Source organism: Durio zibethinus, chromosome 12 (assembly GCF_047325235.1).
Source record: "Durio zibethinus cultivar Kanyao isolate XHJ-2024 chromosome 12, ASM4732523v1, whole genome shotgun sequence".
In the NCBI taxonomy this organism is placed as follows: Eukaryota; Viridiplantae; Streptophyta; class Magnoliopsida; order Malvales; family Malvaceae; genus Durio; species Durio zibethinus.
This window is the reverse complement of record NC_143173.1, coordinates 848903-861377: the sequence shown is the minus strand read 5'-3', so window position 1 is coordinate 861377 and position 12475 is coordinate 848903. Positions and strand designations below refer to the sequence as shown.

Here is a 12475-nt window from a genome sequence, read left to right as displayed (position 1 = left end):
GGACACGTTGCTCTCCTTTACCCATAAACTCAGAGAATACAAAAAGAACACGTGGTAAGCAAAGATTTATCAAGGGATTCTTTTTTATAGGGTATATTGATATTGATTTCCCGCCTTATAAAATCTAAGGAGCCCACAAATGACGTGGACACAAAGATCCACGTATGCAAAGCCTAAAGCCAGCATGCCCTATTCCCATTGGTTCCCTAACTTGACATCATCAACCGAAAGCACGTGAAAGGACTGGGAATGGCAGTTTCGTAGATATTTCTCAAATTCAAGCCGTATTAATTACCTGCCAAGGCTAAATGACATGCCCCGCCTTCCTAAGGACGAACACTTTCCGTTGACCTTCTTTAAAATGAACCCACGAAAATAATTAAAAGGTAAAAGAAAGCGAGAGAAAATGCGAGAAAGTGAGGGAAACTGAGAGAAAGTGAAGAAGAAAGAAAGAAAATAATGAAGCACATTTTTAAGAAGCTACACATAGGAAGCAATCACGAACCTAATCGAACTTCGACAAACGACACATCGCCGTCACCATCGCCATCGCCATCGCCATCTCCGTCATGCGCCACTGATCGCACGATGTCCGGGAACTCTCCGATGATTCCTTCTACAAATACGATGTCATCTTCGCCTGTGACAGCGATGACGGTGCCGGTATCGTCGAGCATGGGGTTGAGTACTCCATCATCAACGGCGTTCGCGAAGAATCGAGAGTCCGATTTTATGTTATCGGAGGAAGAGTTTCAGGTGCAGTTAGCCTTAGCGATAAGTGCTTCGAATTCGGAGGATCCGGAGAAGGATCAGATCCGAGCGGCGACGTTTCTGAGCTTAGGGAGTCATCATCGAGTGGATTTGGGGTTAGGGAGGGATAAGGATGATGTAGCAGCCGAGGTTTTGGCCAGGCAGTATTGGGTAAGTATATATATTTTTTTAAACAATTTTTGATGGTTCAATTGGAATTTTGGTGAATTGAATTGGACTGAATGAGCTTAAATTATGAGTGTTTAAGTTGGTTCTAGTGATTAATTTTTGGACTGTTTGATTAGGGTAACTGAATTTTAGTGGAAAAGCTTGAATTAATTGTGCTTTTACTGTAATAATGGTAGTTAATAGGGAATTGTTGTTATTTTGTTTGTTTTTTATGTGATTAGTAAGTTGGTTGGTTTATTATTGAAAAATGAAATATGTGGAAATTGAGCTTGAGGGAATTGTTGTCAATAAGCTTCAATTTGGCGGTTATTTGCTCGTTTTTTGGTTAGGGTTTGGATTAATGGTGATTAGGGCAAGTTAAAATGTTGAATGTGGTGAAAGTGATGTACTAGATTACCATGGAGTTTTTATGGTGGATAAGCTGGAAATAGCATCTATCACTTGGGTTTTGATAGTGTCTTGGAACTTTTGATTCTGCAGGAAGGATTTATTTGTCTTATTTTATTTTGTTATTTTGAGGGTTGAATTGGACTTTTGGTGAATCTAGTTAATGTAAATGAGCTTGAATTAGGAGTGTTTGGCTGGTGCTAGTGATTGGTTTTAGGATTGATCGATTAGGGCTAGTTATGGTTTGAATCTTGCATATGGTGAATTATAATGGCAAAAGCTTGAAGTAATTATGTTTTACTAAAATTATGGTAGTTTATAAAATATTTCATATCTGCTTTTGATCAAAATTTGAACTTGTTTGATTCACTAATGAAGAATGAAATACCTGGAAATTGAACCATGTTGCATCATTGTGAATGAGCTTGAGTTTTCATGGTTTGCATTTGTTTTTGCTGGTGTTAGGGTTTAGAATTGGTGATGCTTAGGATGAGTTGCTCTAGAGTTTTGTTTCTTGTGAAATTGGGGGGGGGGGGGGGGACCTTGAATACCAGCTATCACCTAAGAATTTGTAATGGTCAAAATTGCAGATTTAAGTATTAAATCAGTAGCTTGGAGACTTTGAAGGATAATAATGTTAACAGAAGCCTTTTGTAAGCTGAAGGGAATCAATTTGAATGGTCTTTGATAGTTTGTTCCTATGTGCTCTCAGTCATGGCCTTTTTGTATGGTTTTTTTTGCTTTAGTTGATTTTTGGTGCTTTGGCCTTTACACAGGTTGTCTTGTTCTTTCTTTCAATCTTTGGATCAATGAAATTTGTTTATTCAAAAAAATTCTGACTGCTTCTATAATTAGCTTGGGATCAATGCTAGCATATGGAATATAGCAGTTTGCTGTTTGGACTGACTGAGTCTTCCGTTCCTGTCATGTCTTGCTATTTCTCGAGTTATTTGATTTGGATTGACTGGCTAGGTTGTTTTGATTCCCCAGGAATACAGTGTGCTTGATTATGAGGAAAGAGTGGTGGATGGTTTTTATGATGTATACGGGCTCTCCACTGATTCTGGAATCCTAGGAAAAATGCCATGTCTTGCTGATCTTGAGAGAAATCTTGGGAATTCTGGCTTTGAAGTTGTAATTGTCAATCGAACAATTGACCCAGCCCTAGAAGAGTTGTTGCAAATTGCGCACTGTATTGCATTAGATTGCCCTCCTACCAATGTTGGTGTTTTAGTTCAAGGGCTTGCCGAACTTGTAACAGGACATATGGGTGGACCTGTTAAAGATGCTAATATAATATTGGCCAGATGGATGGAAAGAAGCACAGAGCTCAGAACATCTCTTCATACAAGTGTTTTGCCTGTTGGATCCATAAATATAGGCCTGTCCCGGCATCGTGCATTACTCTTCAAGGTTAGTTTTGAACTTTGAAAGTGACTTTTGGCTCTGTTTTAATATGGTTATTCCAGCTACGCCTAGTATAAAAACTTGAGTTCAAAATAGTCTTATGTTAGTCTGCTTGCATCTGAGCAGTGTTTGAAGGAATAATCCCTTGAATTTTTGTAGCAGCTGCGATTAGAACCCCCTCTCTGCAGGATTGCCACCCTCTAAAAGGGGTGGGCAAACCAACCGGGGCTATGCCTCAGGTTCTAATATTTAAATACTAAGTTCTGGAAACAGAAATTACCTGTCTATAAGCTCTGAACCGATCATTATCCTACCGGATGATATAACTTATTTCTTTTAGTGGTTGTTCCAAGTACTTGTAATTTTGTTAATAGGGCAATCTGCAAGGTTTATATTTATTTTTTTATGTCCTTTTAATTCAGGTGTTGGCAGATAGCATAAGGTTACCTTGTAGACTGGTAAAAGGCAGTCATTACACTGGTGTTGAGGATGATGCTGTAAATATAATAAAGCTGGAGGATGAAAGGTTTTTGCTTGTGCATATTTCTTAACTTAATCTTTGCTTCTATTTAGGTCTAATCTTGTGTTTTTGCACCTGCAGGGAGTTTTTGGTTGATCTAATGGCAGCTCCTGGTACACTTATACCTGCTGACATTTTAAATGCAAAAGATACAACTTTTAAGCCATTCAATCCAATAATTGCCAATATCCCAACTCTTCAGTCGCCTGATGATGTATACTCAAGAGCAAAGCGACTTAATGGTGAAGGTAGTAGTCAGCATCCTGTGATCAATAGTCGTCTGCCCTTGGATTGGGGTTCAAGTTCTGCAAGTGAAGAGTTGTTGTCTTCATTATCAGGTGCATGTGGTGATTCTGGTGTTAGTTCTTCTGGATCATCTAACAGAGTGACCCCTAATCAGTTAGACCATCTTCCCTTAACTGCCATTGGAACTTCAGTCTATAAAGGGAGTCGTGGTGCCAATGTAGTTGGTGATGGCCTGAGGATAAATGTCAATGTAATGTCATCTGGTCAGAGTCGTCAAGAGGACCCAAAAAATCTTTTTGCAGATCTTAATCCATTCCAGATAAAAAGGACAGGCAAAACTTCCCAGCAGAACAAACTTCCCACCAAAGTTGATGAGTTTCAGAGACATAAAAATAATGTAGTTGTGGGGCGACGCCCAGTACCATTGATATGGAAGAATCGGCCTGCTTATAATGAGGTTCCTCGGAAGATGGAGTACACTTATATGGAGGGCCTCTTTCCACAAATCAATCGTGAACCTAATGATTTTAATCAGTCGTCATCAGCTTCCACCAGCTCTACCAAACCTGAAAAGGTCTATCCTCATGGTTTTAAGTCACCTGGTGACTTTGATATGTTGAATAGAGATAATAAAATCAGGAATATTGTGTCTGGTACTAGCTCATCTTTGGCATCCACTACCAATGAGTTCAATAGCTCACTGGCTGAGGATGCAAGCACTAAATTTAAGGGAGAAAATCTCAGGAATGGACATGATTTACAAAATAACATGGGGGATTTGCCTAAAGAGCAGGATAATGAGATTGGTTTCCACAATCGTAGAGAGTACATCCAGGAGAGATATATGGGGAATAATCTCAAATTAAAGGGTCCAGAAAGTCCTAGCTCATCAGTTGATTGTGGCAAAGTCAGGGTTGATCAACTATTTGATGATGTAGATGTAAGTAAATGTGAAATTCCTTGGGAAGACCTGGATATTGGTGAAAGAATTGGACTAGGTAATGATATACTTATTGAAGTTCATTACATGTGGCAATTTTTGTAGTTATGCAGGGTCATTCTTTGTAAATAAAATAAATGTTGTCCCAGTTAGTCATACTTGTATATTGTGTTTGTTATTTTGGAATTTGTTCCCCTTATTTTATATTCATGAACTCTTCTTATTCCTCATGACTTTACAAGAAATTTTGCTTTTTTTTTTTTTTGGAAGTTCTCTATTTCTTATTAAATCTTGTTTTCTTGTGAGTAGGTTCCTATGGAGAGGTCTACCATGCTGATTGGAATGGCACGGTTAGTTTATACTCTTTTTATACTTCAGTCTATCACAGTTTTCACAGTTTTCATCTTGTATGTCATTCTGTGCTGTCTTTATTTAGTATTGAAGGAATTAATTTTGAGCTATCTAGACAATTATTTGCCAAAGGCATTATTGTGATAAATATTAGCTCTGTTAACTGAACTATAAATATGGAACTATATCACCTACAAATGCTGTAGTGCAATCAACTAATAATAATTTAATATTGTATAGGGTCCATAAAAAAATTATGTAGAGCCCACGCTTTTAAGTTGTGGATCCATACATAATTCTTCATTGCGATTACCTAGTTGTAGTAAAGAGAATTGTAGGTGATATGAATCCCTATAAATATACTTATTTTTAAATGGTGTTTTGCACCAAACTATTTAAGTGTTGTTTACAAATTAAAAGAATGAGTAGTTGCTAATTTTGTGGGTGGTAATGGTTATTGAACTACAGGAGGTTGCTGTGAAGAAGTTCCTAGACCAGGATTTTTCAGGTGCTGCTTTAGATGAGTTCAAAAGAGAAGTAAGCAACTTTTAAGCGTTTATATTTCTGAATCAAAATGATAGTAAAATGTGTTTTCAGATGTTTTAGTTTATTCATTCTTTTCCTTTAAATATCTGGCCATATGCAAACTTAAGACAAACATCCGTGTTAAGGTTATGGCAGTTAAAATAAGTTCAAAATCACTGATCCTGGTTTTTATTATTCTCTTTAATTTAAGGTGCGAATAATGCGCAGACTGGGTCATCCAAATGTTGTTCTTTTTATGGGTGCTGTTACTCGCCCTCGCAATCTCTCTATCATTACCGAGTTTCTTCCAAGGTTAGAGTCTCTGCCTGCATATTGTTATCTTATCTTCTTAATGAGTTAAACTTTACGCAAAGTAATACAGATGCAATATGAAATTGGCAGTCTATGACTACCGGCATGTGTGTTTATTCATGTGACACACGTGGATGATCTTTGAAGTTCTAAATTGTGCAAATGTTATTTGTTTTTCCAGAGGAAGCTTATATAAGATTCTTCATCGTCCTCAATCTCAAATTGATGAGAAGCGTAGAATTAAGATGGCTCTTGATGTGGTATGGAGTTAATTGCTTCTGCAATTGTTTTATTTAGGATGTGACAACCACATAAAACATTTCAAATTTGTTTCCATTTTGCAGGCGAGGGGCATGAATTGCCTACACACCAGCACACCTACCATTGTTCACCGTGATTTGAAATCTCCTAATCTTTTAGTTGATAAAAACTGGACTGTGAAGGTAAATGATGTTTTTATGTTTTAGTTTTTTGTGCTTCTAAACACTTCTTACTTTCTTACTTTTACTCTTTTTAAGTGTTACTCCCATAACCTTCTCAATCTTCATGTAATCATTGCAAAATCTGGTGATGTTTTTATTGATCCAGTGGAGTTGGCTTGATTATTGATTTATAATGACTATTTCCTGTTTTCTCTTTCTGGAATTCCAATGCCTATGTGTGAATAGCAGTTATCAGTTTGTTGATTTGTTAGTTTGTTTCTTATTGCTGCAAACTTTTAATCCTGGCAGCATAATTTAGTCCGCTTTTTCTTTTTCTTTCTTTCTCATGTAGCACTGTTTTGTTATATTATTAGTTTTACAATGGAAAACTAATGAAAAGTGTTTAATATATAAAATCATCAAATAGGTGTGTAAATGTGAAGTTATAAGGACTCTGTATTATTATAGTCTTTTTGTGCCAGCTTCTCTAAGCTTTCTAGAGTTGCAAGTGGGCGACCTACCAAATATGTCCTGTGTCCATACCTTTGTCCTCTTTGGTTTATGCATCACTTAGGCTACGTATTAGTTGTGACATAGTTTAATATGAATTGTCATTCCTTGTGGGGGGCATGGTTACTCTGACTGACATATCTGACACGGCATTTGACTGCATTCTTACACTTATGCTCATAATCTTATAACAATATAGAATTAAATAAATTCACTGGCTTTAAACTCCTCAAGACTAGAACCTTAAAGGAAGAAAAGGAACAAGTTTACCATTTTGTTGTTTTCTCACTTAGCTGAGGTTGTTAATTGTATTAATGTGTAACTATGCATGATGTAATGGCTTTGACATTGAAAACTAACATTTTCGTTTTAATGAAAAGAATAACAAATGAAGTATGACTGCTGTGAAATTCTTTAAGTGTACCCTTTAATTGGTTGCAAAACTGAACTATGCAGGTGTGTGATTTTGGATTGTCACGCTTGAAGCATAATACCTTTCTATCATCCAAATCAACTGCAGGAACAGTCAGTATCTTGGCCTACCGTGCAAGATATTATAAATTCTGAAGATACAGTAGCTTATGTTATATTAATGTTGTTTCTTTATGTCTCTGATCGAGTTGCCTTTTATGTTTTAGCCTGAGTGGATGGCTCCCGAAGTACTTCGCAATGAACCCTCAAATGAGAAGTGAGTTGTTTCTCTTCCATCAATATCATTTAATCCTGTTCATTCTCATTGGTTAGCAGATTGCTCAGTCAATTAACATTTCATTCTGCTTGCTTAATATTCTGTTACATTTCTGAAAATAAACACAGATTTTAGAGCTGCTGAATTGGTAAAATAACCAAAGCTTTTTTTTGATGGATGTATAGATGTGATGTTTATAGCTTTGGTGTCATTCTTTGGGAGCTTGCAACCCTGAGACTGCCTTGGAGCGGCATGAATCCAATGCAAGTTGTGGGTGCTGTTGGTTTCCAGAATCGTCGGCTTGACATTCCCAAGGAACTTGATCCTTTGGTTGCCAGTACAATTTGGCAATGCTGGCAGACGTTAGTAAACAGAACCTTGAACTCTACACTTGACCATATTCATTTTTGCAATATTGAATCCAATCTAATTCATCTCCTCGTTGTTTCTAGTGATCCAAGTTTGCGGCCTTCATTCGCAGAGCTCACGGTAGCTTTAAAATCCTTGCAGCGGCTTGTTATCCCTTCTCAGCAAGACCAAGAATCAAGCACGCCTCTGCCACAAGAGATTTAAGTAAATTCTACACCCTGAATGAAATTTCTCAATTCCTCAATTGTGAATAAGAACCATTCTGTTTTCCTTTCAAATGGGTCATATGCATACATGTTGCTGCACCTTTGCACAAAAAACCGCAGCACTTTTGTACAGTAAATGTCCATAGTTTTGTCCAAAAAAAACAAAAACTTTGTCTTGTATATGTCAACGCTACAAACCAATGGAAAATCGTCATTATGAATTAAAACGAACTCATACACGATTCCATTACATGTATTTGACAAAAAGTAAAGAATCTTGGTAAAAATTTATACAAAAAAAAAAAACTGCAAATTTATGCATATCTCTTTTACATGTGAAAGTTGTTCATACATATTATGCAAATTTAGCAGCTGCTGTCCACAGGCATTAATTATGGCTGCAGAAAATGCATCCACGGATCTTTGAAACTGAGAATCCTAAAGGATACATAAACCGACCTGATAATATGAATCAGGTGATATGATATAAAAATTATAAGAATAAAAAATATAGAGATAATATAACATAAAATTTTTAAAAAATATCATAAATAAGTTTAATAAAATAAAAAAATTATATTTTATATTTTTATGTCGATATGATTTTTACATAAAATATAATATGAATATAATATTTTATAATTTACAGAAGTGAAGTGTAAACTGAGGGAAATTGCCAAAAAGTTACCTTTGTGTGGTGGACCTATAAGGGCGGGTCATCCGTTTAAATTTGAAAAAAAATTTAATAAAAAATTAAAATTTCTTAAATAAATTTGAATATAATTTTTTAATTTATTTAAATTTCAAGTTGAATTTTGAATAAAAAATTTAAAGTTCGAACTTGACGGGGTTCGATTTGAATTTATATATATAAATTTTTTATTTTTATATATACATAAATTATATATAAATTAATTTACATATATATAAATTAAATATAAAAATATATAAAAATAATAATTATTTTTATTTTTTATATACATATTTAAATTAAATATAATTTCATTTAATTTAATTATATTTTTTAAAATTTTATTATATAAATGAAGATTAATTGAGTTAAACTTTAAAAATTTTTAAAATTAAAATTTTAAATTGAACCAAACTTAAATAAGTATATAAATTATTAATATCAAGTATAAATTTGATTCAAACCTAATTTAATCTGAAGACGGTCTTTAAAGTTAACTGAATTGAACTAAAAAAAGATCAAAAAAGACTTCTGCTTTGCCAATTGCTACTTAGAAAATAGAAATGAAAAGAAAAAACAAGAAAAAAAATCATTATTATTCACATCAATGCTGTGCCATGATATATGTCTGAGACAAATGTTTCGACCAAAAATGAAGTCCTGTAAGAAATGGGACCCATAGATTGTGAAGTCCAAGGAATTATGACACGTCAGATTACAAAGATAGAGGAAAACATGGAAAGGTAATTATAAAATTGTTAACCATAATAGATTATACATAATATAGAATTAAGGTCAAATTTGTTTCTATGCTATGATTTATCATGTAGCATAATTAATGTTCATTTGAATTTTATTGTATTTTTAACGTGATATGATTAAATTTATCGTACTATCAATTGAATTTAAATATTAATTTTAATGTGATTCATTTAGTATAAATTTTTTATTAATTTTTTTCAATTATAATTACAATAATAATAATTATTATTTTTAATATCGTAATCAATTTAACTGCTTATTTAAATAGAATCTTAGAATTTTAGATCTGCCAGTTATAGCTAATAAACTTAAAATGGTCATAACTCCTAATCAAACTAATGTTTATAACTAGAGACCATTTCTCCTTCTGCTTTATTTAATTACTAAGATGTTAAGCTTAGTGGTAAATTCATGTATTTCGTGTTTAAATCGTCGAACTCAAATTTTTTTTTTAAACAAAGTTTATTGAAAGATATATTTAAAGAAAATTATAATATAAAAATAAAAAAAATAAATATTAAAATTTAAGTTTATTAAATATCATTTCTTAAAAATAATTATATTAAGCAATCGAAATAAATTTGGGTAGAAGGATATGTGTTATTTGAGGAAAGGAATGGTAACATTAACACTTATATGCACAAAAACACTGCTTAGGAACCGAAGGAGCAGTGTATAAATCACAAAGTCCCATCCCATTGTATTGATTCCGACAGTCTTCCCGGCAACGGTTTTCCCTTTTGCAGTTCCATGTTTTGTGGCAGTCTTTTGCTTCTGTCTTTGGCATAGTTTTTTCATCTGTGAAAAAAAAAAAAAATACAGCTCAATTAAACAATCACTTCAATATATCTATATCTACGAAACAATCACAAACAAACTTCACTTAGAAACTTCATTTAATTCACACCGACACACCAAAATTTGTCCAAGAAACCAAATTAAACTTCGATTATCATGTTAAAGAATAAGGATACATTTGAGAGTACGAATCTCATTGCTTAAGAGTGCCATTTTGGTTTCACATCGTACTTCTAAATACACCCTTAATCTTAAATTTTTGAGAAAGAAAAAAGGGAGTAACAGGATCATGCAAGATGGAACATGGAGAAGTTAGAAGTGGGGAAAAATTTTTACCAGAGATGAAAACGATGAGGAATAGCAAGAACAAGATGATAATAGAAACCTTCACCATCTCTAGAATCAATGGAGCTCAATTGGGTTAGGCTTAAGCCATGCCGTGCATATTATAAAGCTTGGAGGCTCTTAAGTTTTTAATTTTCAAGTAAGGATAAGGATGATTGCATAGCTCATGGTTGTGATGCAAACATTCATAATTCTTCAAGCTTTTTGTTTTTTAATCCCATTTGCCTTATTGGAGTGAGGTGGATTTGCATTCTTTCTTTTTACTCTTCTAGAAAAGAGAATTTTGGAAGAAACAATATTAATTTAAGAGTATCGCTATTTACATCTCCACTTCTTTTCACATTCGCATTTATTTTTCTCTTCACATCCTAAATAATTTATTAAAAAATCCAAACACCCCACATACTCTCTTTTCTTCTGCACCGAAACCCCTAAATCCTTTAGGGATTAAGTCTCAAATTAAGTCTCAAATACCTATTTGATGTTAGATAACTTAAAATAATAGATAAATCGTTTGTTTTTTTTTTATTTAATTTGAAAATATTTAAAATTTTAAATTTAGATGTACGATTTAAAGTGACGATTTGAGCATTCAAAAAATTATTAAAGATTTTCTATTTGTCTATTTGTCTAGAATTGAAAGTTCATTCAAATTTTAAGAGCACTTGAACAAAAAATAATGAATTTAAATACAATTTTTAGATTCGTTTAAATTTTGGATTGAATTTTAGACAAAAAGAAATTAAAGCCCAAGTCCAACTAGAATAAAATATATAATTAAAATATTATAATTATAAAAATATGTATATATAAATTTTTATTTTTATATTTTAGTTTTTAAAATGATTTTTTTTTAAATTTTTTATCATATAAATTAAATTTAATGAATGGATTATGATTTATTTTTTTAATTTAAATCAAGTTTAAAAAAAATTTAAGACTTAAAATATCCATTCGAAAACTTGAATAAATATAAAACTATTAATATCAAATATGAATTCGACTTGAACTTCGATGTCATAAATTCCTCTCATTAACAAAAGACATTGTTTTGGAACTGATGCTGCAGTATAAAGATCACACATTCCTGCTCCATTGTACTTGTTTCTGCAATCTTCTTGACAAAGATCATTTCCATTGCAATTCCAAGCTTTGTGGCATTCCTTTGCTTCTGCCATAGCCACCATTTTCTCATTTGTTAGAAGAAGCCATAAGAACATGGACTCGAGCAAACTGAAACTTTCTTTCTTTCTTTTTTTTTTTTTTTATTTTATTCATTCATTTTGCTCATTTGAGTGAACCTGAAACAAATGCAATAGGACAAGTAAGAGGCAAAAAATGGAAAGCTTTGCCATTTTCCAAAAGATTTGTCAATGCAAGATATGCATTAATAAGTTATAATAGTTTACTCATATGCAAAGCAAAACAAATATGAGACTTAAATTCTATTTGGATAAGCGATGAAATTAAAAAAAAAAAATTAATGTAATTGTGATGGAAAAAAATTATTGTAATTGTGATTGAAAAAAATTTAATAAAAAATTTATATTAAAAGATCTTACTGAAGTTAACATTTAAAGTTAACATCAAAAATATGATAGAATCCAAATGAACACTTAACAAATAATTAAACATCTAAATAATGTATTAATTTGACATATCTAGATTAATTAATGCCAGATATGCAATTATTAGGAATCTACTTTAGTTTTTGGAAAATTTAATGCCTCACTTTTATTTTTGATCAATTGCAATTGAAAGTGTTAGAATTTGAACTCATGCTATCTTTTAAAATTAGAGATGATAACGGTTTAATCGGATCGAATTTGATTCAATTTTTTTGAAAAATGTATAGTATTATAAATTTTTAAAATTCGATTTGATTTTCTCTTGAAATCAATCTAATCCAAATCAAATTTTACTAGTTCAATTCGATTTGATTTATTGATTTTTAAAATTTATTTATTTATTTATATATATTATTTTAATAAATTTTTAAATATATTTAAATATATTTATATATAAAATAATTATTTTCTATTTTATAAAAATTTAAA

The 12475-nt window shown here is 32.3% G+C and overlaps 2 protein-coding genes across 4 annotated transcripts; one reads left to right on the top strand and one right to left on the bottom strand.

The window, feature by feature from the left end:
• Positions 1–334: 334 nt before the first annotated feature.
• Positions 335–8055, top strand: LOC111296074 (serine/threonine-protein kinase EDR1-like). 3 transcript variants are annotated; one of them, XM_022890121.2, is made up of 13 exons: positions 335–921; positions 2317–2739; positions 3156–3259; positions 3335–4497; positions 4749–4789; positions 5259–5327; positions 5527–5627; positions 5809–5887; positions 5972–6070; positions 7016–7084; positions 7198–7247; positions 7433–7609; positions 7700–8055. In XM_022890121.2, the coding sequence occupies exons 1-13, from the start codon at positions 460–462 to the stop codon at positions 7818–7820; spliced, it is 2958 nt and encodes a 985-aa protein (XP_022745856.2). In that variant the 5' UTR covers positions 335–459; the 3' UTR covers positions 7821–8055. The 3 variants fall into 3 exon arrangements, with proteins under 3 accessions (XP_022745856.2, XP_022745857.2, XP_089625050.1); XM_022890122.2 differs by lacking the exon at positions 7016–7084; XM_089768924.1 differs by lacking the exons at positions 7433–7609; positions 7700–8055 and having other exon boundaries at positions 7198–7251.
• A 1836-nt stretch (positions 8056–9891) lies between these two features.
• Positions 9892–10456, bottom strand: LOC111295811 (putative defensin-like protein 184). The gene has a single exon (XM_089741573.1). The coding sequence runs from the start codon at positions 10060–10062 to the stop codon at positions 9901–9903; it is 162 nt and encodes a 53-aa protein (XP_089597699.1). The 5' UTR covers positions 10063–10456; the 3' UTR covers positions 9892–9900.
• Positions 10457–12475: the final 2019 nt, after the last annotated feature.